This window comes from Lipotes vexillifer, unplaced genomic scaffold, assembly GCF_000442215.2.
Source record: "Lipotes vexillifer unplaced genomic scaffold, Lipotes_vexillifer_v1.1 scaffold7, whole genome shotgun sequence".
In the NCBI taxonomy this organism is placed as follows: Eukaryota; Metazoa; Chordata; class Mammalia; order Artiodactyla; family Lipotidae; genus Lipotes; species Lipotes vexillifer.
In genome coordinates, this window is record NW_006792683.1 from 7762816 (window position 1) to 7787487 (window position 24672).

Here is a 24672-nt window from a genome sequence, read left to right on the forward strand (position 1 = left end):
TTAATCTGCTCTAAAAAAAGATACCAGATCCCCCGCTTCAAGTGCCACTAGCCATCACATGTAACTTTTTCTTGCAAGGATATTTCCTTAGTGTGCATGATGTAGAGCTTCTTAAAAAATTTAATTAAATGGCAAATTAAGAATGTTTTCTTTTCATGCGAGTAGATAAGAATGATGCCAGGCAGCACTTTAATCTGTTGTAGGTATTACTGGAGCATAAGCACAAGAGGTTTCAAACCAGAGTTACTCAGAGAGAGAAGCAGGATGGAAGCTCAGCACGTACCACTTGCAGGATGCTGGAGACACTTTCCCAGTCGGCTTCCACAATGTTGCTGCCACCATCCACCATGCCCTGGTAACCCTGGGGGAGGGAAGGAACATCTTTTTAAGACTGGGTTCAACTGTGTTGAGACATTAATTGATCCACGAGTTACGTAAAATGGAAACTCCGATGACAATGAATCCAAATTCCTAAGAGCCCTATGGTGAGAGGACACAGCGTAACACTAGCGCTCCTTCCAAGCCATACATTGTGGGAAAGCCTCTTAAGTTTCAACTCCAGCACTGGGAATTTCCACCCAGACTCATCCAGAGTAGCACAGGGAGTCAGATAGTTTGTCTGGTGTCTACTGGCTCCTGAGAGATTGAAAAGGTACGTATTTACCCTAACTGTTGGTGACGCAACACAAACTCACGGAGAGCAGTGGTGTCAATCACACCGCGTACAGGAAAGCATCTGCCGGGTAATCCGCGACTCTCCACACACATGAAATAGGGTCTAAAAGCACAGCTGGATGTCACCCCATCCTCATCTGCCTTACCTTCCAACTAGTGCCAGTTTACTACACTGAGGGGAGACCCTGAGTGAATCTGGATGACGATGCACATTTGACCAAAGACAATTACATTTCAACTCTAAATGCATCTCATTCTCCCCACAGATGGTCCAAGATCAAGAATGATCCTGCGCCACAGTTAAGACTTGGCACAGCCCAATAAATACTTTTTTTTTTTTTTTTTTTTTAAAAAGGAATGACAGAAATGTTCATTTGCATCTCTATCTTTGTGACTCACCTTCCAGGGCATTTACCCCTGAAAAGGAATAGGCATCAGCCATTTAGAAAAGTTTATCATAACAGATTATTGCTGTGGATTCCTACCTCCTGCCTAATGAAAGTCAAGAGGGAAGGAAAAAAAGGAATATAGATTTTTAAAAATGAAACAGCCCATGGAGTATGGAGCAAAAATTAATCACCAGTGCAGCCACCTTTATGGGTGATCAATTTGCATATTTATAGGTGTAAAATTTCCAACAAAATATAATACATATTATATATGATATATGACGTTATAATTCTTATGTTTAACACTATTTTATAAAACCTAACACTAGATTATAGACATATTATTTATATATTTCATATGTAATATACACATATTATATATCAAACTTTTGTACATTCTATAAATGAACCTGCTCTCAGCTTCTCCCTTTTCAATTTGATTCCATGCTCTTTTCCTTTCCTAGCTGTCACATATATTAACACAAGACTATACACACATGCACATATTTATATATTGATACATTATATATATCATTCATTATATACAGTATAATTATATTACACACATTATATTAGTTACAATGCAATACATATAATATCAATATTGTATAGAAATACATCTATACCCGTGTGTGTGTACAGTCTAGTGCTACACACGTGACAGATGCTCCCTCGGCCTCAGGACGGGCTGGGCCAGGGACTCGCACAGCCTGGCCTTCACGGAGAAGCAGTGGAACTTCCCCTCCAGACACACCTCGGTCCAACTCTAAGATTGCTTTTATCTTTTTGTCCCCATCTCCCTAAGGCTTTCTGGAAACCGGAGACGGTGTACATTTTTAGCCTGTTCCATTTAAAGTACTGAGCCTGGTATGGCTGTTACCGTGGAGGGCAAGGGTGACAAGCTTGAGTGTGATGTGATCCAGCACCCCCATCCCCCCGAGAGGAAGCGCTTATCAGAGGTGTTGTTTAAGTCGCATCCCGCCATGTAAGTTACCTGGGACAGGCTGGCCCGCAGACCACCCTGCCGCTCCAGGAGCGGGCGCAAAACAAGGTCCTCTCCTCTTCTAAGTGGCCCCCAGGGAGCTTCTTTCCACAGAATATTAAAAAAAGGCAGACAGACAGATGATAGGCAGCTAGACAGTGGCGGACAGATAACGGACAGATAACCGACGGTAGGTGACAGGTGACGCGGATCAGAGATACTGGCAGAGGATAGACGGGAGAGAGGGAGAATGTGGCCTTAGGGCTGCCCTTTCCATGACCTCTCCCTCCTCCAGACCCCCAGGCCTCTGGTGGGAATGACGCTCACCCTGCATGCACAGGGCAACTGAACAAACCACAGTCAGTGGACTTTCGTTTCCAAGATGCCTGGGAGGCAGGGAAAGAGAAGGCGAGCAGCCTCGGGGCCTGGGGCCAAGTTTCAGACCTTCGACTGCTGTGCTGACTTGCACCCTGCGGGGAGTGGTGATGTTTAATCATCCAAACCCAAGTGCTTCTGAGAATGAGAGGAAACTTGACGGTAATTCAGTCCGAACAGCCGGCACAAACCCAGACCGACTCTGGCAGAGCAGGATGGGGAACTGGGCTGACCCGAAGGCCTTGACAAAACAGATAGTGAAAATCTTCTAATGCCCTCACACTGAAAGCCACCAGGGAGATTTCTGCACACTCAGCCCTAGGTAAATAAAGAGACTAGGGAACCAGTCCCCTAGTCTCTTACAAGGATGCTTACAAGGATGACGTCGACATAGCTACAGGGTCAGGGACTGCCGTGGGGCTGTGTCAGCCGTGCAGGTGACAGCAGCAACTTCTAGATGATTCCTGCAGCACCTGCTCCTTAGCCAAGCACCAGGACGGTTAGTTGCTTAATACCTGCCCTCTGGGGAATGGAAACATTTCCTTCCCCTTGATTATTTCTGAGAATTTAAATACGGATTTAATAAAAAAACATCTGCAAATCCCTTTGCTCCTACAGTGAGAACATGGCAAACCGTTCTCCAGACCATAACGCTTATTCTGAGAAGTAAAATGTTCTCCAGAAAGAATCTGCTTATTTTGTGTAGCCTAAATACATACAATAAAGAGTGACTAAGAAAGTGGATGATTTTGCGAGTGTTGCACTCAAAGCAGCTCTCTATTGTGCCCATGGGCTGGGTCATAGGAAATGACTCACTCACTCTGTAGTTTGTGAAGTTGTTAGGCCCATGGAACATCTGAAGAATAACTACCAACTACAGTTTTAAGTTGTCTTTTGCTGACATAGAAGATGTTACTAAGTGAGGGAGACTAGTTTTACACAAATGTACCATGATTTATAAATTCAGAGGAGGTTTTTCAAGTCTCCTTAGAAGGTTGAACACTCATTGTGACGCAGCTAGAGCCCCAAATACTTTCTCAAATTTTGTTTCAGGATCCGCCTTCTGAGCCAGTTCTGTGATTCACACAAGAAAGGCAAACCATAAAACACTGGAAGCCACGCTTAGCTTTGGACCAAAAGTAACACTGTCTCGTTGGTCCTGGTTCATAAGGTGATCCCAGGAGACCCTCGGCTGGTTGTATCAAATCCAGCGCTGATCCGTCTAAGAATGTGCCAGAGGCTCTGAAAACATCTTGACTTCTTGTCTGGGATTGTTTTGAACCAAACAGGCACAGTCTCCCAAATGATTATGTAGGAGACGCTGCCACATGTAGGGGTATTTATAGGCATTTGTTATATCTGTTCTAAATAGGCTAAGAGTTAGTCCACCTGTGGGTGGCTTGCTCTTATAAGAAATCGCAGGTGTATCGTTTAAAATTAAAGACCCAGAGGGTAATTACGATCTTGAGCTATGGCAAAGTTGGCTTTTTTTTTAAAAAATTATTTTTAATTTATCTCATTTTTATTGTTTTCTGAGAGAGAATTTACAGTTTTATGATATAATAAAGTTGGCTTAAAAATTTTTTTTAATTTATCTTATTTTCATTTTTTCTGGGAGGTATATATCTATATATAATTATGGTATCACTAGTGTTTGCATTTGTCCAGACTCAAACCGTACATATTTACTATGTACAGTCCTTTGTATATCGATTATACCTTAATAAAACTTAAAAGATATTTGCAATATATACCAATTGAAGACAAAGGTGAAGGTGAAAGAAAATTACTGGTATTTTAACTCCGCCTGATGGCAACTTTGCCTTCATTTTTCTGATTACTTTCAAAGAGACGAAGTCTAATAGCCCGCCTCTAGTCCTTTCTACTTATAGCCCACTGAATTAGTTGGATTAAATACAGAAGCTTTAAGGCCAGTTCTTGCACTGAAGCCAGGTAAGATGCTTCTGCTCCGTTCAGTCTTGGCTTTTTGTTTCAGAAATGTGTCGGATGGGTCCCCATGTCTTCTCAACTTGGTGATGCTTTTCCCGAATCCTGGATTCTTCAGTCAGCAACTCTGTTTGAATGTCAAGCATTCCAAGGACCAGAGGAAACAATCGCTGAAAAGATAACAGTATCTAGAAAACACTTTTGAAGTGTGTTATCACTGACATTCAGAGACTTCTCCAGGGGTTCCAAGTAAATACCTGTGTTTGTTTCCTACAGAATGAAGGTTTTCCAAGTTAATTCCTTAATAAACTTTTCGCTTATAGGATTTAAGAGCCAGCACATAGAGGGGTTGGCTCTGAACTGCTCAAGGGTTAGTAAGTGCATTGTGCCGAGCCAGGTGTGGGTGCAGGAGAGACAGGTGGTAACGGCTTTCCATGTTGATGGTTTTCAAGGTTTGGGAATCATGAGTTTATTCAGCGCATAGGAGACTCATGCGCAGAACTTCAGATCACACACTTCCTCCCTCACCCAGAGCCTGCTCGGCCCCCACTAGGTTCTAAATGCACAGATGCTCTGGTCCAGGGAACCAAGTCACTCCTGCTTGCTAATTTCACAGCTTTGGGGAAAATGCCTTTGGGTTTGTCCTTGGTGAGATTTGGTCAACTCCAAACTTCTGAACGGGTTACAACACTACGAGTCATGGTACAGCCCTGAACTTTGTGCCAATGATTTATTGAGCCCTCTGGTGCTATTAGATTTTTTTAAGCCAAAGCTCATAATACACAGTTCCTGGTATGTTATAAACCAAAAGTCACAGCAGGACAAAGCCAGTCGCATAAGCCAGCCCTCTTCTCTCACAGTAAATTATGTACTTAATTAGTGGTATCAGCGGGCAGGGCAGAGGCAGGGAGGGAGATGATCTTTTTTGCAACTTGGGCACTAAAATGGTACCTAGAGCTAGGTGGTCTAAGCCCAAGGCAGATGTTGACAGTGTGAGGATCAAGCCAGATCACATGGGAAGGATTCAGCTGGACCTGGAAGGGGGCAGGCACGCAGTTAAAAAGGGTGCTCAGGGGGCTTCCCTGGTGGCGCAGTGGTTGAGAGTCTGCCTGCTAATGCAAGGGACACGAGTTCGGGCCCTGGTCTGGGAGGATCCCACATGCCGCAGAGCAACTGGGCCCGTGAGCCACAACTACTGAGCCTGCGCGTCTGGAGCCTGTGCTCCGCAGCAGGAGAGGCCACGACAGTGAGAGGCCCGTACACCGCGATGAAGAGTGGCCCCCGCTTGCCACAACTAGAGAAAACCCTCGCACAGAAACGAAGACCCAACACAGCCATAAATAAATAATTTAATTTTAAAAATAAGAAAGAAAAAAAAGAAAGGAAGGTATCAAGTAGAGAGTATCTATTAAAAAAAAAAAAAGGGTGCTCAGGGCCGTAACAGTTCACTCTTCCAGGCGTGCATAAGCCAGCCTGCCACCGAGAAGGTAGGGCTCGCCCTGCATTCCCCAGGTCATCCACCTTTTGTGAATTAAAGAACTCAACCAATCCAGCAAGGGGCACATCAGCCAAAGGGCCAGGCGGCACCGCTCTCCCAGCTGCACAGCAAAGTTTCTACTTACACCTTCTGGCATCACTGTTATAAGTTTTAGACGGGCGGTTAGTGGTTAAGGAGTTCTGTCTTTAAAGAAGTTAAAATGTAGAAATGGTACGTGTAAAATCTCAAGGAAATGAGACAACATGATTCTGGTCACCTCTCTTGGCCTTCACGGAACTACTGGCGCGCAGGTGAGGGTGGTGACCGCAGGCGAGAGCAAAGGGGTGACAAAGCCAGACACGTTCCCAAAGTTGACCTTCTAACCTGCTCCCTGTGCGGGTGGGTAGCTTTACCATCTGTCCTGCCCACACATCCCAGGATCACAGGACACCCAGCAAAGCCACCTGCGTCTCCCTCCCTCCCTCCCTCCTGCTCGAATCCCCTGCAGGGACGAGCCTGGGGTTCCGACAGAAGAGCGGAGGTGGTGGTGGGATGAACTGGGAGATTGGGATTGAGATATATACACTAATATGTATAAAATAGATAACTAGTAAGAACCTGCTGTATAAAAAATAAATTAAATTAAATTAAAAAAAAAAAAAAAGAAGAGCAGAACCTCGGCTTCTGGGCAGGACGGCCCAAGCTGCCCTCGCTGGGAAAGTGAGTTTTTGTTGTCCTTTGGTCACAATGTGACATTTCTCACTTGAAAAATTGTGAAAGTGGGCAGCTCACTATATACAAGAAGAAAAATAATGTGCCGTTGTGGCAAACAGAGGCAAGGAAGGGAGACAGTGTACCAGTCTATTAACTGACAACTAAAGCTTGCTCATCATCATAGGATGCCAGGCCGGGATGCTCAGGGCCCTGACCAAGTGCAGCTCAGATTCCAGGCTGGTCCGAGAGGGACCCAGGGCTCCCGTGAGAAAGCCGCTCACTGGACCTCCTGTGATGGCCGAGGAAACCAGAATGTTAGCCCCAGATCTTGTTCTGATGTCCCTGTTCTCTTACAGTAGGAAGTCCTGACTCACCTCACCCATTTAGAATGTGTTTGTAATAAGATTAGCTGCTGAAAGTGATGCTCTACTCCTAGCCTTTCTTCAATGGGTGACGATGGGTGGGCCTGATATTCACAAATGCTTGGGCTTGAGTAGGGCCAAGCCGTTAAGAGTTCTTTTAAAGAGGAAAGACTTTTAAGACTTTTAAGCTATAATAAGAATAATGACTTCTTTTAATCTGCAGGAAAATCTGCACCTAATAGGATGTTGAACCTGCATATTAAATGAGACACATCTAGACTATTTCTGTAGCCGAGATCAGAGCAGCAGGTAAGGACTCTCCCCACCCTGCTTCTCATCCACCTAAACCTGAGACAGTCCACCCTGAGCACAGTCTTTTGCAAAAGGTATGTAAGGTACTCGCCCTCACTGTCTCCAAGAAGCTTAAGGCACCTGTAAGTTTCTAAGGAAAACCCCTATCTTAAAATGAAAAAACAGAAATAAATCTACAAGTGGCTTGGTAGGTGGAAAGAATGGGTTAATCCACACCCCGCCCCATCTCTCCCCGGAATGGCGCCCAAGGGCTGGCATGTATCACACGTAGACTTGTCCCAGATTTACAGCAGGCCTGGTGGCAGCCAGACAGAACAAATCCCGTGCCAGACATTTAGCAGAAATACCAGTGTTTTCCGATCAATATGCTTCCCACATGCTTTCTACTCAAGAAAAAGCAAAAGAACCTCCATATAAATAATCGATGCTGACCTGTTTAACTGGTTTGATGTTGGTAACCTGGAAAGCTCTAGCTGAACTTAGAAACTAGACTAGGCATGGACAAACGTGTTGGATAAATTACCAAATGATTCTTTAAAAAAAAACACACACAAAACCAAACGTCTTCTAAATTTGAGCCCCAGTGGGTATAGGATGGTGGCCCCCAACTAGAGGACATCTGCTGACGTCTGGAGACATTTCTAGCTGTCACTGCTGTGGGCTCGGGGGTGGTCCTGGCTTCCGGTGGGCAGAGGCTCTAACCAGGGTGCACAGCCCAGCACCTGCACCCCCCAGATCCTCCAGCTGCAGGTGCCAACACTGCTGTGGCCAGGAAGGAAGCCATGCCCGAAGGGACGTGACCCAGACTGCAGACATGTGGACGTCCACAGTCCTGAGACGGTCCACAGGGAAGTGATTCACCTGAGCCCCTAGTTCTGTGCCTGGCAACAACCAGAGGAGTCGAAGCCACCTGTAGCATCATGGTCCCCTTGCCTGGTTTGTGCACAGATTTTTTCCAAGTGCAGGAAGGGCAAATATGATTTTCACCAGACAGATGAGGAAGCAGGGCCAGAAGGTTAACGTGTTGATTCCCAGCCATTGGCTATATATATGGGTCCACAATCGCTTCCCCAAACCCTAGGGGCGGGAAGCGTGCCAGAATTTGGAAGGCTGGGATTGTAAGGAGCAGTATGGACATTACGTGTCACCTGGCACTGTCAGCAGCGTGAACAAGCCTCCCCATTCCCCTCCTCCCCACTCCACTGCCCCGGGGACAGTCACACTAGAGGGCAAGTCCGGGTTACATGCAGCTCCACCAAGGATTGCTGCCCAAATGAGTTCAGGAAAAACTGGCAGATTTTAGAGATTTTTGGATTCCAGAATTACAGATGCAGAGTCGTTACACCTGTAGCGAAGGGACGACTGGATTTAGGGAGATAATGTTGATACTGTCAGTGCCCAGGCCCTGGGTTGAGTGATCCCTGAGGCAAGGCTGACACTGAGGACCCCCTTCCATGGGGACGTAAACAACAGGCCCCGTTCATTAGAATCACTCTTTTTGGGGCTGGGGAGGGGTGTCACGAGAAGCACGGCATCACCTCCTAACAGGCGATTTCGGTTCAACTGTGTCCACCTCTAGGCTGTTTCTATTTCCCTCCAGAACATACGAACCTCAAAGTTCTGACCATTCCTAGGGCCGACCCACAAAGGCTGTGCTCAGCTGGATGCCCTGAGATGCCCATAAAGCGGTTATCATGAGAATCAGAATCACTCCGATGCTGCTCCACACAAGGGTTCTCTTTGGCATCTTCCTGACGGAGGAACCACAGAATTCCCTGCTCCCTTAAAGGGGGTCTATCTGTTCAGACTCAGGACGCCTTGCGGCCCACCTGAGGGAGGGCAGGAAGCGGGGCTCCTACCAGCCGACCGTCCCCTCACCCCCACTCACCCTCATCCTGAGAGGACGTGAAGAGTGCGGCCCCAGGACATCAAGAATAAGATCCCCGTTACCCATGAGTAAAGTGGGCCCGGGAACCCTTTCTGGTTGGCAACGTGGGAATAAATCTGGCTTCTCTGTGTCGAGATTTCTCCAAAGTGAGCCCAAATGTTCTTAAAAGGGAGTCCAAGTGTTGGTAGGCTCAGGCCCACCTGATACATCCCCCCTCAATTCCTTCATTTTGAAATGTGCAAAGTCTGGTAGGTATGAGTCAAAATACACCACAATGTCCCCAGAATACAGACACAGCCACAGGACACAGTGCCAATAAAAAACTAAAACCAAAACAAAAACAACAAAACTCTTTGATCTGAGAAAGATGATGTAAAGTTGATCAGACACTACATTGGTTGCAGTACCCACAGATGCCCCACCCCCCCACTCCTCCCACCGACTTTCATGCCAAACACATATGCGGCCCTTGGTTTAAGGCAGGGCATCACCGACTCTCGGCATCCCTGACGCATCCTACACGATGTGGCATGTTGAGCAGCATCCCTGGCCCACAAGATGCCAGTGGCACCACCAGCCACCTAATAATGGGACGATCAAAAACTGTCTCCAAGGCACCAATGTCTGGGGGTGAGACATGCCCCCATCACTGGTTTGATGGGGATGTGAGCTCCCATCTCAGCCCTGCCAGTGCCGAGGACTGACACAGAGAAACTGAACCACCCACAACCAGTCCGGTTCCTCAATGAAGGAACTCAACAGACTTCCTTCCCTTCCCTCCCGGACCTGCAAGGTGGTCTTGAAGATCAAGTGAGTCACTGTAGGGATGGAACTGCACCCCCGCCAGGGAGGCAACAAGAAGGGCAGTGGGCTAGGTGATCAAAGGTTTCCTGGGGAACAGGCTGCAAACCGGAAGCCTAAGGACATTCATGTACTGCAAGTCTGAAAGCATTTTGTTCCCCGGAACAGAAAAGCCTGATCTAAGGGTGCTCCACCCTCAGATGTTTAAAGCACATTCACTCATCAGGCCAGCCTGGGGTGCCTTCTCTCAATTTCTAGGACAGAGCAACCCCTCCCCAAAGTAAAATAAAACAAAAAGGCAGAGGAAACTGTATGCCAGGCACACTCTCCCGTAGCAGCAGGAAAAGAATCAGCTTCAAGGTCAGAGGAAGGGGAAGAAGCAAGGTATGCGAGTTCATCACGGCGGCTAACGTGCTCCCTCCATGTTAATGGTGGGGCCATGGCTGCCAGGCAAGGCCCAGGACAGACGGGCATGAGGGCAGTTTGACCCTAAACACATCCTAATAGAAAACAACAAAACTATAGCTCTAGAAAGGCTTTGATAAGACCCACTGTTTCAACATTGTCCAAATCAGGTGAATACAAACCCCAAGACCATAGAAACACACTTTTAAAAAGCAAACCAGGAGGAGGAACCAAGATGGCGGAGTAGAAGGACGCGCTCTCACTCACTCTTGCAAGAACACCAGAACCACAACTAGCTGCTGGACAATCATCGACAGAAAGACACTGGAACTCCCCAAACAAGATACCCCAAAGACAAAGGAGAGGCCACAATGAGACAGTAGGAGCGGTGCAATCACAGTAAAATCAAATCCCATAACTGCTGGGTGGGTGACTCACAGACTGGAGAACACTTATGCCACAGAAGTCCACCCACTGGAGTGAAGGTTCTGAGCCCCATGTCAGGTTTCCCAATCTGGGGGTCTGGCAACGAGAGGAGGACTTCCAAGAGAATCAGACTTTGAAGCCTAGTGGGAATTGATTGCAGGACTTCGACAGGATTGGGGGAAACAGAGGCTCCACTCTTGGAGGGCACACACAAAGTAGGGTGCGCATTGGGACCCAGGGGCAGGAGCACTGACCCCAGGGGAGACTGAACCAGACCATTAAGAAAATAGTCATAGGAACATACGTATCGATAATTACCTTAAACGTGAATGGATTAAATGCTCCAACCAAAAGACACAGGCTCACTGAATGGATACAAAAACAAGACCCATATATATACTGTCTACAAGAGACCCACTTCAGACCTAGGGACACATACAGACTGAAAGCGAGGGGATGGAAAAAGATATTCCATGCATATGGAAATCAAAAGAAAGCTGGAGTAGCAATACTCATATCAGATAAAATAGACTTTAAAATAAAGAATATTACAAGAGACAAGGAAGGACACTACATAATGATCAAGGGATCAATCCAAGAAGATACAATTATAAATATATATGCACCCAACACAGGAGCACCCCAATATATAAGGCAACTGCTAACAGCTATAAAAGAGGAAACTGACAGTAACACAGTAATAGTGGGGGACTTTAACACCTCACTTACACCAATGGACAGATCCTCCAAAATGAAAATAAATAAGGAAACAGAAGCTTTAAATGACACAATAGACCAGACAGACTTAATTGATATTTATAGGACATTCCATCCAAAAACAGCAGATTACACTTTCTTCTTAAGTGTGCACAGAACATTCTCCAGGATAGATCACATCCTGGGTCACAAATCAAGCCTTAGTAAATTTAAGAAAATTGAAATCATATCAAGCATCTTTTCTGACCACAACGCTATGAGATTAGAAATCAATTACAGGGAAAAAAAAACATAAAAAACACAAACACATGGAGGTTAAACAATACGTTACTAAATATCCAAGAGATCACTGAAGAAATCAAAGAGAAAATCAAAAAACTACCTAGAGACAAATTACAATGAAAACACAACAGTCCAAAACCTATGGGATGCAGCAAAAGCAGCTCTAAGAGGGAAGTTTACAGCTATACAAGCCTACCTCAAGAAACAAGAAAAATCTCAAATAAACCATCTAACCTTAAACCTAAAGGAACTGGAGAAAGAAGAGCAAACAAAACCAAAAGTTAGTAGAAGGAAAGAAATAATAAAGATGAGAGCAGAAATAAATGAAATAGAAACAAAGAAAACAATAGCAAAGATCAATAAAACTAAAAGCTGGTTCTTTGAGAAAATAAACAAAATTGATAAACCATTAGCCAGACTCATCAGGAAAAAGGGAGAGGACTCAAATCAATAAAATTAGAGATGAAAAAGGAGAAGTTACAACAGACAGTGCAGAAATACAAAGCATCCTAAGAGACTACTACAAGCAACTCTATGCCAATAAAATGGACAACCTGGAAGAAATGGACAAATTCTTAGAAAGGTATAACCTTCCAAGACTGAACCAGGAAGAAACAGAAAATATGAACAGATCGATCATAAGTAATGAAATTGGAACTGTGATTAAAAATCTTCCAACAAACAAAAGTCCAGGATCAGATGGCTTCACAGGTGAATTCTATCAAACACTTAGAGAGGAGCTAACACCCATCCTTCTCAAACTCTTCCAAAAAATTGCAGAGGAAGGAACACTCCCAAACTCATTCTATGAGGCCACCATCACCCTGATACCAAAACCAAACAAAGATACTACAAAAAAATAAAATTACAGACCAATATCACTGATGAATATAGATGCAAAAATCCTCAACAAAATACTAGCAAACAGAAACCAACAGCACATTAAAAGGATCATGCACTGTGATCAAGTGGGATTTATCCCAGGGATGCAAGCATTCTTCAATATACTCAATCCAATCAATGTGATACACCATATTAACAAATTGAATTGACCATCTGAATAGATGCAGAAAAAGCTTTTGACAAAATCCAACACCCATTTATGATAAAAACTCTCCAGAAAGTGGGCATAGAGGGAACCTACCTCAACATAATTAAGGCCATATATGACAAACCCACAGAAAACATCATTCTCAATGGTGAAAACCTGAAAGCATTTCCTCTAAGATCAGGAACGAGACAAGGATGTCCACTCTCACCACTATTATTCAACATAGTTTTGGAAGTTCTAGAAAAAGATCTAAATGGAATCCAAATCAGAAAAGAAGTAAAGCCATCATCTTTGCAGATGACATGATACTATACATAGAGAATCCTAAAAATGCCACCAGAAAACTACTACAGCTAATCAATGAATTTGGTAAAGTTGCAGGATACAAAATTAATGCACAGAAATAAACCCATGCACCTATGGTCAACTAATCTATGACAAAGGAGGCAAAGATATACAATGGAGAAAAGAGAGTCTCTTCAATAAGTGGTGCTGGGAAAACTGGACAGCTACATGTAAAAAATGAAATTACAACACGCCTTAACACCATACACAAAAATAAACTCAAAATGGATTAGAGACCTAAATGTAAGAATGGACACTCTAAAACTCTTAGAGAAAAACAGAGGAAGAACACTCTTTGACATAAATCACAGCAAGATCTTTTTTGATCCACCTCCTAGAGTAATGGAAATAAAAACAAAAATAAACTAATGGGACCTAATGAAACTTCAAAGCTTTTGCACAGCAAAGGAAACCATAAACAAGACGAAAAGACAACCCTCAGAATGGGAGAAAACATTTGCAAACGAGTCAAAGGATTGATCTCCAAAATATATAAACAGCTCATGCAGCTCAATATTAAAGAAACAAACAACCCAATCCAAAAATGGGCAGGAGACCTAAATAGACATTTCTCCAAAGAAGACATACAGATGGCCAAGAAGCACATGAAAAGCTGCTCCACATCACTAACTGTTAGAGAAATGAAAATCAAAAGTACAATGAGGTCTCTCCTCACACCAGTTAGAATGGGCATCATCAGAAAATCTACAAACAAATGCTGGAGAGGGTGTGGAGAAAAGGGAACCCTCTTGCACTGTTGGTAGGAATGTAAATTGATATAGCCACTATGGAGAACAGTATGGAGGTTCCTTAAAAAACTAAAAATAGAATTACCATATGATCCAGCAATCCCACTACTGGGCATATACCCAGAGAAAACCAGAATTCAAAAAGACACATGCACCCTAATGTTCACTGCAGCACTATTTACAATAGCCAGGTCATGGAAGCAACCTAAATGCCCATCGACAGACAAATGAATTAAGAAGATGTGGTACATATATACAATGGAATATTACTCAGCCATGAAAAGGAATGAAATTGAGTCATTTGTTGAGACGTGGTGGATCTAGAGACTGTCATACAGAGTGAAGTCAGAAAGAGAAAAACAAATATCGTATATTAACACATGTTATGTGGAACCCAGAAAAATGGTATAGATGAACCAGTTTGCAGGGCAGACGTTGAGACACAGATGTAGAGAACAAACGTATGGACACCAAGGGGGGGAACCACGTTGGGGTGGGGATGGTGGTGTGCTGAATTGGCAATTGGGATTGACATGTATACACTGATGTGTATAAAAATTGATGACTAATAAGAACCTGCTGTATAAAAAACAAACAAAAAGAACTAATACTAAACTTTCTTTGGGTTATTTCTATGGAAATATATTAATATATGTTAATATAAATGTTTCAGACATTACATGAAATTTCTAAAAATCTTATGTTTTGGTATAATGTTATGTCATAATTCTAGTTATTACTTTAAAATGTATATCTCAGAAAACTAAATTTCCTCATCAATTGCATTATTATAAACTTTCACCAAATCTTTAACCGTGGTCACTTTTAAGTCTTTTGTCATTTACAGACAGTTCTGGGTGTACTCTGATGCTTTCGCAAAAATGTTCCTATAAAAGGGTTTTTCTTCAAGGAATTCATGGAAAAGACTATGACAAGTACAGGTTTCTGGTAACTGACTATACTGCTGAACTGAATGAATAAGCATTTTCAGAACTCTAATGGTTTTCCATTAGATGAATTCATAAAAGTGCTAACGAAAGATCAAGATGAGGCCTTCCCTGGTGGCGCAGTGGTTGAGAGTCCGCCTGCCGATGCAGGGGACACGGGTTCGTGCCCTAGTCTGGGAGGATCCCACATGCCGCGGAGCGGCTGGGCCCGTGAGCCATGGCCGCTGAGCCTGCGCGTCTGGAGCCAAGATCAAGATGAAAAAAAATTATTAATTACATGGGACTGAGTGAACTGATGAGGATGATTATAATTTTTGTGACTTTCTGTTTGAATAAAAAATAAATAAATAAATAAATAAATAAGATAAAAAGCAAAGCTAAGCCCAGGAAAAAACATCTTTCCCACAAACGATAAACACATGGTCATTCAAACCAACGAGCAAAATCTGTGAGCAGTTACTTCTCAAGTAGAGAAAATGACTCAGTAAACAGACTCTGGAGCCCCGGCCAGCTCTCAGCAAGGTGGGCCGCACACACAGAACTGGCAGGGTTGGTGCCACCTGTGTGCCCGGCGTGGGTCTGGGATGGAACAAAGAAATCACTTTGGCAAGACACACTGAGACCCGTTAGGACAACCACCCCTTTTAACTCGGCGATGCCATATCCTGGGATCACAGCAACGATACAAAGCATAGAACAGCTTCAAATATTAACCTAGAGCTTGCTGTGTTAGGATAGTTGAAAAATGGGCAGTGACCTAAATACTTCCGGTGGCATAGGAATGCAAGGATCAAGTAGCTGAGGGGTCAGGTAAATGATGAGACATCAGGTTGATGGAATTTTACACAGACATTTACGCGATAGCTGTGGAATGTACATTAACACATACAAAATTGTCATAACATACTGGCAGGTAAAAAACATAGTATACAAAATACATTTGCTATGGTGCTAATAATGTATATATTTCCTTCCAGTATTTCACATGTATTACACTGGGAAGAATCAGAATAAAACACTAACAGTGATTTTGGAAGAATTAAGCAATTAAAAAAACATTCTCTTATTTCCATTTTTTAAGCTTTATTCTGTTTTATAAATTTAAAAACTAAATATGTTACTTTTTCTAATAGTTCTTGAAATAAGTCATGTGGTCCAAGCTGTATGGGTGCCTTCCCTCCAAACACAACTTACTTCTAAGCTGCCAGGACCTCAAAAGCAGGAGATAATGGGCCATCTGTTTGTTTTCAGGTGCTTCATTTTGAAGTTAAGGCATAAAGAGATACTAGGGAGGTGGTCTGGGTTTTACATTAATGATGAAAAGCCCCAAGTGGCCACTCTTCCCCCCATTCAGCTTAATGTTTATTCAGATTCAGCCCCCATTTTTAGTGACTATATCACTCCTATAAGGAATGAGAACTGCAAATAAATACAACCAGTTTGATATCATTAATCCTACAAGAACACTAGGTGGATATCAAAATGGCATTTTGAGGCCCGTTTCACCACCTTTCTCCCCTTGTTCCCTAATACAAATCTCACAGACGTGCATCTAGACCGGGGGTGTAACCTCTCCTGGTACCTGGGCTCCCCTATTGGTACCCAAGTTTGCCCGTCACCTGCTGCCTCTTGCCTGCAGTCAGCAGCCCCAGGCAAGCGTGAGGCCCCCAAGTGAGTACAAGGCAGCGATTCCTGAGAGTCAGAGAAAGCGGGAAGGGGGTGTGACACTGACCTCGTAGATAAAGTACACTTTGGCCCCCACGTATATTCCCATGCGCACGACAGCTCGGACAGCAGCATTCATACCTGCAAAGGAGAATAGGGACAGTAGTTACTGAGGAGGCTGAGGAGAATCTAGTGGTGCCATTTAATTAGCTGTGATGGTGGGAAAACCATGTAACCTCTCGGACGGCCCCTCCTATGAAAAATGGTCACAACACAAACCTCCAGGATTAGTGCAGGGAGGAAGAGAAAAAAGTACAAGGCAGGGACCAGCATGTTGTGGCCTAGTCCACAGATGAACAGAGCCTGGAGCACTGTTTGTTTAGAACATCGCTGTAAACACACTCGGAATATAAGCGACCTCAATTTGGTGTGAATTCGTAGGTTGTTTCCATCCAATTGCAAAACAACACAGAGGAGAGATGTTTGTTTATAGGTAGCCAATTTCAAAGAAAATAGGCCTGAAAAGGCCATTGGTCTGGGGAAGAGATGAAAAATTATTACCAGCTACTAGTGTAAAAGAAAATAATTTAGTCAGTGGCCTTAAATATAAATCATGCAATTTTATTAAAAGAAAGATCAAATTAAACCAGTATACTATAAATAATACCTAATCAAGATAAATCTAGGCCATTTTCCACACTTCCCCAGAGGGCCTTGAAGGAAGTTAAAAGTGCAATGTATCCTTGTATAAAACTGCCACACCCCATTTTGCCTTCCACTGAAGCCCCGTTTTGGGGCAGCCTACTGTGCGATGGACCGTAAGTCTAGACCTACGTGAAGAGGTCAGGATTTCACATCTGTAAAACCCTGTATCATCATATCAGCTGATGAACAAGGCGATCAGGAGAGCAGTGAGAAGGGAGGATCATTCCTCTCATTAGGGATGCAGCCCTGAGCCTCAGAATATGCAGCACCTGGGCATCCAGCCTAACTGCTCCTGGGCCAAAAGTTCCAATCTGCCTCCTTCGTAAATTTAAATTTTGGGAACAAACTTCAGGACTAAAGGTGTTGGAGAACATGGACCATACAGTAAGTGGTACTTCTGGTAAGTAAGTAAACAAATGAAGGCACCTTGGGTCCCAGGGAATATACTCCACAGACAAGGAGATTAAATTTGTATGTATTTGGATGGTAAACCTGCTCAGAAGATGGTTACAAATTTTCAAATTACATTGAGCCAGTTTGGAAATCTGGAATGAGATTGTTGCCTCTGAAAGGTGACAATTTTGCAAGGCTACAGTGTTCACAGAGCCAGAAAAGCTGGAAATAAATCCATGTTAGATGTATATCTAACATCTACGCACACGTAGACGTTATGTATTTGGTAGTCTCACCACTTCATGTTCAAACCTAGCTTATTACACGAAGGATTTTGATGACCTACTGATTCATTGCTGGCTGTCTCTCATACCCTCAAACTCAGCATTTCAAGATGCAATAAATCATTTCACCTGCATCATCTTCTCGTCCTCCTCCTGTATTCTCTCCCTCAGATCAGCAAAACTTTTCACTCTCGCAGAAGCTGGGTACTCCTGATACCCTCCACAGCTCCTGCCCGTAAAACTGACATTTCCCTCCCCAAATTTCCCCTGAATCCACCATCTCCCTCTAACATTATTCATGTTATGGCCAGAATGAGTAAAGCAGCTTTTCCTCTTTTGTTATTATACAAGTAATTTATAAATATATTCTTCTTATTAAAAAAAATTACATATGTCAGAAAAGGCAAAGCTGTGGAGACAGTAAAAAAAAAATCAATGGTCGTTGGGGGGTTGGGGGGATGAACAGGTGGGGCACAGAGGATTTTTAGTGCAGTGAAACTGCTCTGTATGACGTTATAATAATGGATACACCTCGTTATACATTTGTCCAAACCCATAGAATGGGCAACACCAACAGTGAACCCTAAAGTATCAACTATGGACTCTGGGTGAGGATGACGTGTCCATGTAGGGTCATCAGTTATAACAAATGCACCATCTGGTGGGGATGTTGATGGGGGGGGTCTGCATGGGTGGGGGCAGAAGATAGAGGGGAATCTCTGGACCTTCGCCTCAGTTTTGCTCTAAAATCTAAAACTCTGAAAAACACGGTTAAAAAAACAAACACAGATGAGGCCATGTCTTGCTCTCCCATGCCCGCCCCTTTGGAGCGCAGCGAATACACCCTGTAGACGCACTCCCCTTGTGCCAGCTGTAATCTCACACACTTTTTTGAGATGTTTTCTATGGTAGGATCAGCATTCTCTTTCTCAAACTCAAAAACGCCAGGTTCCTCCCTGGATTCCCCAGGGCCTGTGCTCGTAAAACCAAGCTCTTCAGGTGAGATCTCCAGCCCCCCGGCTCTTCCTACCTGCTCAGTCCCACCTGGATGCCCCGCCTACACGTCAGGACTGCAGCTCCCCCAGAACTGCCACCACGTCCCGGAGCCGCCCTCTCTCAACCTCCAGGAGGGACGGGGCTCCTGCACCTCCAGGAAGGCTTCCCCACCAGCCTTTCCTCACCGGCCTTCACTACACCCACCTGGGCGACACACCTGCATCTCATGCAGGCAGCCTCAGCTCTTAACCGAACGGATAAACGAGCTCCTCTCGGCCCCTTCCCACAGACCCCGCGATTCTAGGACTTTATTCTGTGGCCCTGGAATCGAGAGACTGACCACCAAACGCTGGAGCCCTACCAACCCTCCATCACCAGGACGCAAGCGCACGGTTAACGCTGACTCGCTGACTCCCTGGCCCCCGCCCTCCCCCATGTGCTTCTGAAGACCTCATTTCTGGCGGGTCGGGGGTGGGGAGGCTTTCATAAAGGCATGAATAAAGAGGAGTTGGGGGATTTTAGAAAGTGCAAGTGGAGAAAAAATGGCAGAAGGAACGACAAGTGGGACACTATCCAGAGGTGACCCCAGGGGTCCCCATGTGGAAGAAAAACCTGCCCAGGGTGACCCCTGCCTGAAAGTTCTGACCACCTTCACAGCAGGCCTGGGGCCTGAACTCCTCCCCTGCCCCATGGGGTTGACCTGGACTCACCTCGGAAAGCAGCCCGCCCCCCCGGGGCTGAGTCCCCCCTCAGCCCGCAGCAGGCCTGGGGTGAGGGTGGTGGTGGGGGGGGGGGTCCCAGGTCAGGGAGGGTCCTGAGCACCGTGTTTCTCGCAAGTTGCCTGGAGAGGAGGCTCCACACGGCTAAGCCTCAGCGCCAACCCCCCAAGGCTTTTATTCCAGGGTCATTAAGGTAACTTGGCTACACCTGCTGCCTTTCCCGTGCAGCCCCGGGCTGGCCGCCTTCTGATTGGGGTCTGAGAGGAGCTGATCTCAGTGGTAACCAGGGCTGAGTGCTCTGAGCACCTGAGCTGATGCTCCCAGAAAGCCTGCGGGGCCTGGGTCCTCCTGAGAGATAAGGAAGTCGGGCTCTAAGTGGATAAATTAACAGCCGAGGGAACAAAACTTGTAAAAGGCAAAGCTGGAGTGTAAACCCTACTCTTCCTTTTATTTTAACTTAAAAGCCGTTATAATTCCCTCTAGTAGGAAGGAAACTTGGAGAAAACAATGCCCATGGGGCCCCAGTTCTTGTGTAATTGTTTGGGGAGGGGCCGGCTCTCCACTTGAATTTGGGAAGGACAGGACAGAGCTGCTATCTGGTGCTGGGCCCACAGGTGGGTGCCTTCAAGGAAGGGCCCAGAGGACAGAAATCAAGAACACAGGAAAGGCCAATTTTCACCGACAGCCTCTTTGACCCACGCAACTGGGATTCAGACATATGATTTGGGGTCTGAGGGCCTCCTGGATGAGCAGTGCCGATTTTCTGGTTCTGTTGGATGCTGTCCTGTCCTGGACTGTCCACAGAGAGCGCAGGGCACTCCAGCTGCTGTTTTCAATAAACGTTCAGACATAGTTGGGTTCCTTCCTTTTGTTTTTGGTTTTGTTCTGGCAGCCAGGCTCTGGAGTTCAAACAACTTCCATAATTGTTTCCATGGGAAACCATCATCCTGCCACCAAGAAAGAATCTTAGTATTTGGAAAGTATCCTCTTCATCGCTTGCAAAAATTAAAACCCTCATCCTCAGGGAATGTGCAGACTTGCTACGGGAACCAAAAATAAACAAATCTTGAAAGAACCAGGGAGCAGCTAAGTGGAAAATGTGAGAAAATTACTTTAGGTGCGCTAGAAAGAAGAGACTTATCGTTTTCTTGATGTGACATATTCTCAAATAGGTTCTTACTAAAGCATCATGCACGTAAGATAGTCATTAAGATAACTTCTTCCTTGAGGTCAGGGAGGCCGTGGACCCAAAGGTTTCCTGAGATTCTATTCTGGTAACGTTTATTTATTTAAATTTATTTATTTATTTATTTTTGGCTGTGTTGTGTCTTCATTGCTGCACGCGGGCTTTCCCTAGTTGTGGTGCGCGGGCTTCTCATTGCAGTGGCTTCTCTTGTTGTGGAGCATGGGCTTCAGTAGTTGTGGCAGGCGGGCTCAGTAGTTGTGGCTCACAGGCTGTGAAGTGCAGGCTTAGTAGTTGTGGCACACGGGCTTAGTTGTTCTGCAGCATGTGGGATCTTCCCGGACCAGGGCTTGAACCTGTGTCCCCTGCACTGGCAGGGGGATTCTTTTTTTTTTTTTAACATCTTTATTGGAGTATAATTGCTTTACATTGTTGTGTTAGTTTCTGCTGTATAACAAAGTGAATCAGCTATATGCATATGTATATCCCCATATCCCCTCCCTCTTGCGTCTCCCTCCCACCCTCCTTATCCCACCCCTCTAGGTGGTTGCAAAGCACCGAGCTGATCTGCCTGTGCTATGTGGCTGCTTCCCACTAGCTATCTGTTCTACATTTGGTAGTATATATATGTCCATGCTACTCTCTCACTTCGTCTCAGCTTACCCTTACCCCTCCCTGTGTCCTCAAGTCCATTCTCTATGTCTGTGTCTTTATTCCTGTCCTCGCAGGCGGATTCTTAATCACTGTGGCACCAGGGAAGTCCCTCTGATAAAATTTAAACTTCAAGTAATTTGTTGAAAACAAGGACTGTGTTGATTCCAATAAAATAACTGGGGCTTTGTTTTACTTCCTGGGTGGTCTGAAGAGTCTAATAAACCTCCTTACTTAGCCCTTTATGACCGTGTGGAGCTGTTTCCCCTGCATATTTCTCAGTGCCCATAACCACTCCCTGACTAATTTCAATATTTAAATTCCCTTTTGAAATATAAGATCTGGTGCTTAATCCTCTTAACTGTTTTCTCCCTGACTATATGGAGTTTTCACCTTTGTACCAAAGTGAGGGTGTTAGCATAGGTCAGAAAACAAACTTAAACCACACCTTATCTTGCTCTTGCTACTGACATTCTCCATAAAGCTTCCTTGTTTAATAATTCAGGTGTGGGAGGGGAAAAAACGTCCTCAGGAGAAAGTGCCAGGATGCTGGATCCCCTGTGAATCAGTTACCAACCGGGGGTTTCTCATCATCCTGCAGTGTCCAAATCACTGAGTCTTGTCTTAGATGTCAGTGACATAAATCTCTGAGTGGGTTCAATCATTCATTTATTCATCCGTCCGTCCATCCAGGACACACGGATGCGGTGTCTTTTCTCTGCTGGCACTGCCGGGCGATCCAGTGACAAAAGAGGGGAAGGTCGTGGCCCTGGTGGGGCTTGTTGCAGCCGGTAAACAACACACAACACACACACACATTTCACCCAGAGGTGGAGGAGAAAGAAGGAAAGCAGAGCAGGGCTGGGGGTTGCCATGGGGGTGTGCAGAGGGGCAGCAGCCGCCCTGAGACGCGCCATTTGGGAGAGAATGGAAGACAGTGGTGGAGGCTGGCCAAGTGGCCATCTGGACGTCTGGGAAGGAGGACCACGGCAGGCCCAGGGCCACTGTGGGCACCAGACCACTGCCAGAGGTCCCCTGCATGGCCCCTGACTGTGACATGAACACGCAGGAGGGACCGTCTGAACCTGAGCGCCTCACACACCCCTCCCTCTAGACCCCCATCCACTGGGATCCCCACCGACCACACCAACACACACTGGGGCAGACGCACGCTGGATTTCAAAGGCTCAAGATGGAAAAAAGAATGTGAAACAGCTTATTAATCACCTTTGTATTGACAATGGTCAGTGAAACATTGGACTGAATAAAACAGAGGCTTAAATTAATTTCACCTGTTTCTGTTACAGTTCCAAACGTGGTGACTAGTTTAAAATTACACAATCACACGTAAGTCTCATCTCTGCCATTTCCCTCTATCTTGAACCTGCTTTTAACCCCCAACAACGCATGTCTATCTTGCCACATCTACCAGCGCAAAGCGATGCATATTTCATCCGGGATCCTAATGCAGCTCATTCCCTGTGATGATTTTCCGCTGGTTTTCCCACTATTCACTGGTATGAACATTGTGTCAAGAATGTCCTTCTGCCAGCCTGCCTGTCCCCACCTGGGCTCCTCGCGCGGCCTTTCTTCCTGCTGCGTGGACCAGCTCCAGCCTGAGGCTCCACTGACATAGCCCACCCCCAGCTCACCCTCCACGGCCCAGTCCAGCTCCTCAGGACACTGGGGGCCCCTCCACAGCCCTCCCCTCCTCTCTCCACAAAGCCGCCCTCATCAGAGGCAGGTGGCACCCAGGTGGCTTCCAGGTCACACGAGGTAAATCCAAAGTCCTCCCCGTGGCCCCCCCGGCCCTGTCCCCACCCCCCACACTGGCCCAGCCACTCTCTCCCAGCCCTGCCTGCTCCTGGCTATTTCCTGCTGGTCATTCCTTCCCCCTCCCGTGGCAGGTGGGGGGGGCCATCCCTGGGAGAAGGGGCTCCACCGTCAGCCTAAGGCAGGCCGAGGAGGCCGTCACTCATCTGGGGAATGATTTAACGAGACAGAAAACAAAGCCTGAGAATATTCGAGCAGAGCTGAAAAAATAAGGGGGGATGGCAGCTCGAGGTCCCCCTGGCCAGCCTTCAACACTTGTAATCAAAAGAACCCTGGCCCGACCACTGGCTCACACCTTTACACAAGGGGCCTCCATTCACTGATCTCCCCGTCAGAATCCTCACCAGAAAACCATCACAGGAAACATCAGATGGTCTGAACCGTCACCTGGACCCAGGACTCCAGCGAGGTCCTCGGCCGACCACAGGGACCCGTCGCTGCAGGTGTGACTGTCAGGCCTTCCCTGGACCCACAGAATCAGAATCTGCATCTCAGCCAGATCCTCAGGCAGCTGTCTGCATCCAGGATAAAGAAGGAAGCTGAGGGCCCTCGGGGGCAGCAGGGCCTCCCTGGGCCTGAGTAGTGCTGTCTTTTCTCTCCAGCAGGTCCTGCTTGAGACTCAAGGCTGTCTTAGGGGCAGGGGAAGGGAGGGAAGGGGAAGGGGAGAAAAAAAGAGGGGGGAGAAGACAGGGATTGCGTGATTCCACTTCGTGTTGCAAATCAACAATCGCAGGCCCTGTCCCACCAGGACTGGAGAGCAGAGTCAGACCCTGTAAGAAAGTCCCTTCATTCTCAGGACGCCGCTCGGCCACACACTATGCTGCCTCTTGTCGTGACAGCACAACGGCTGTGATTCCCAACACCCTAAGCGTGTGGTGGTGAAGACATGCGGAAGAGAGGGTGGGAGGAAACTGAGGCCCCGGAAGATGCTTTCTCACAAATAAAATACACCACCATACAGAGCTCGCTGCAAAGAATAACTCGAAAAGGTGACTCAGCTCTTTTCTTAACATAAAGCCATCTGTTCTTTACGCAAAGACACCTTCCAACATGATTGCAGTCATGGCGGGTATACATCTGTGCCCTTATGTCTGCCTGTAACATGACACCACCCTATCCTCATATTTCTACTGTAACTGCTTCTGGCACCCCATCAGATGCGTGTTCAAACAGCCCCAATTCTCCCGGATAAAAGGTTTGAGTCCTGTATCAAAGCTTTCAGTTTTCTGGAACCAAGGGGGAAAACATGCTTTTTTGGAAAGATGACAAAATGTCTAGTTTCTAAAGGTCATCTAACGCTATTTGCACTCCTAGAAAAGGGTGCAATTGCATGGATTTTCCACAGTACCCATGGGGTGAACACTAACATTCTAGTGCACGGCCTCCTGGACCCAATAAT

The 24672-nt window shown here is 45.7% G+C and overlaps 1 protein-coding gene across 1 annotated transcript in view; it reads right to left on the minus strand.

Annotated features, from left to right (window-relative positions):
• PFKP (phosphofructokinase, platelet) overlaps positions 1 to 24672 on the minus strand; it is an 81496-nt gene that overhangs the window by 50013 nt on the left and 6811 nt on the right. The window contains exons 2-3 of the mRNA XM_007465834.1: positions 16577 to 16650; positions 284 to 361 (exon numbers count right to left, since the gene is read on the minus strand). Of these exons, the coding sequence (XP_007465896.1) occupies positions 284 to 361; positions 16577 to 16650 (152 nt within the window). The remainder of the gene's footprint in view (positions 1 to 283; positions 362 to 16576; positions 16651 to 24672) is intronic.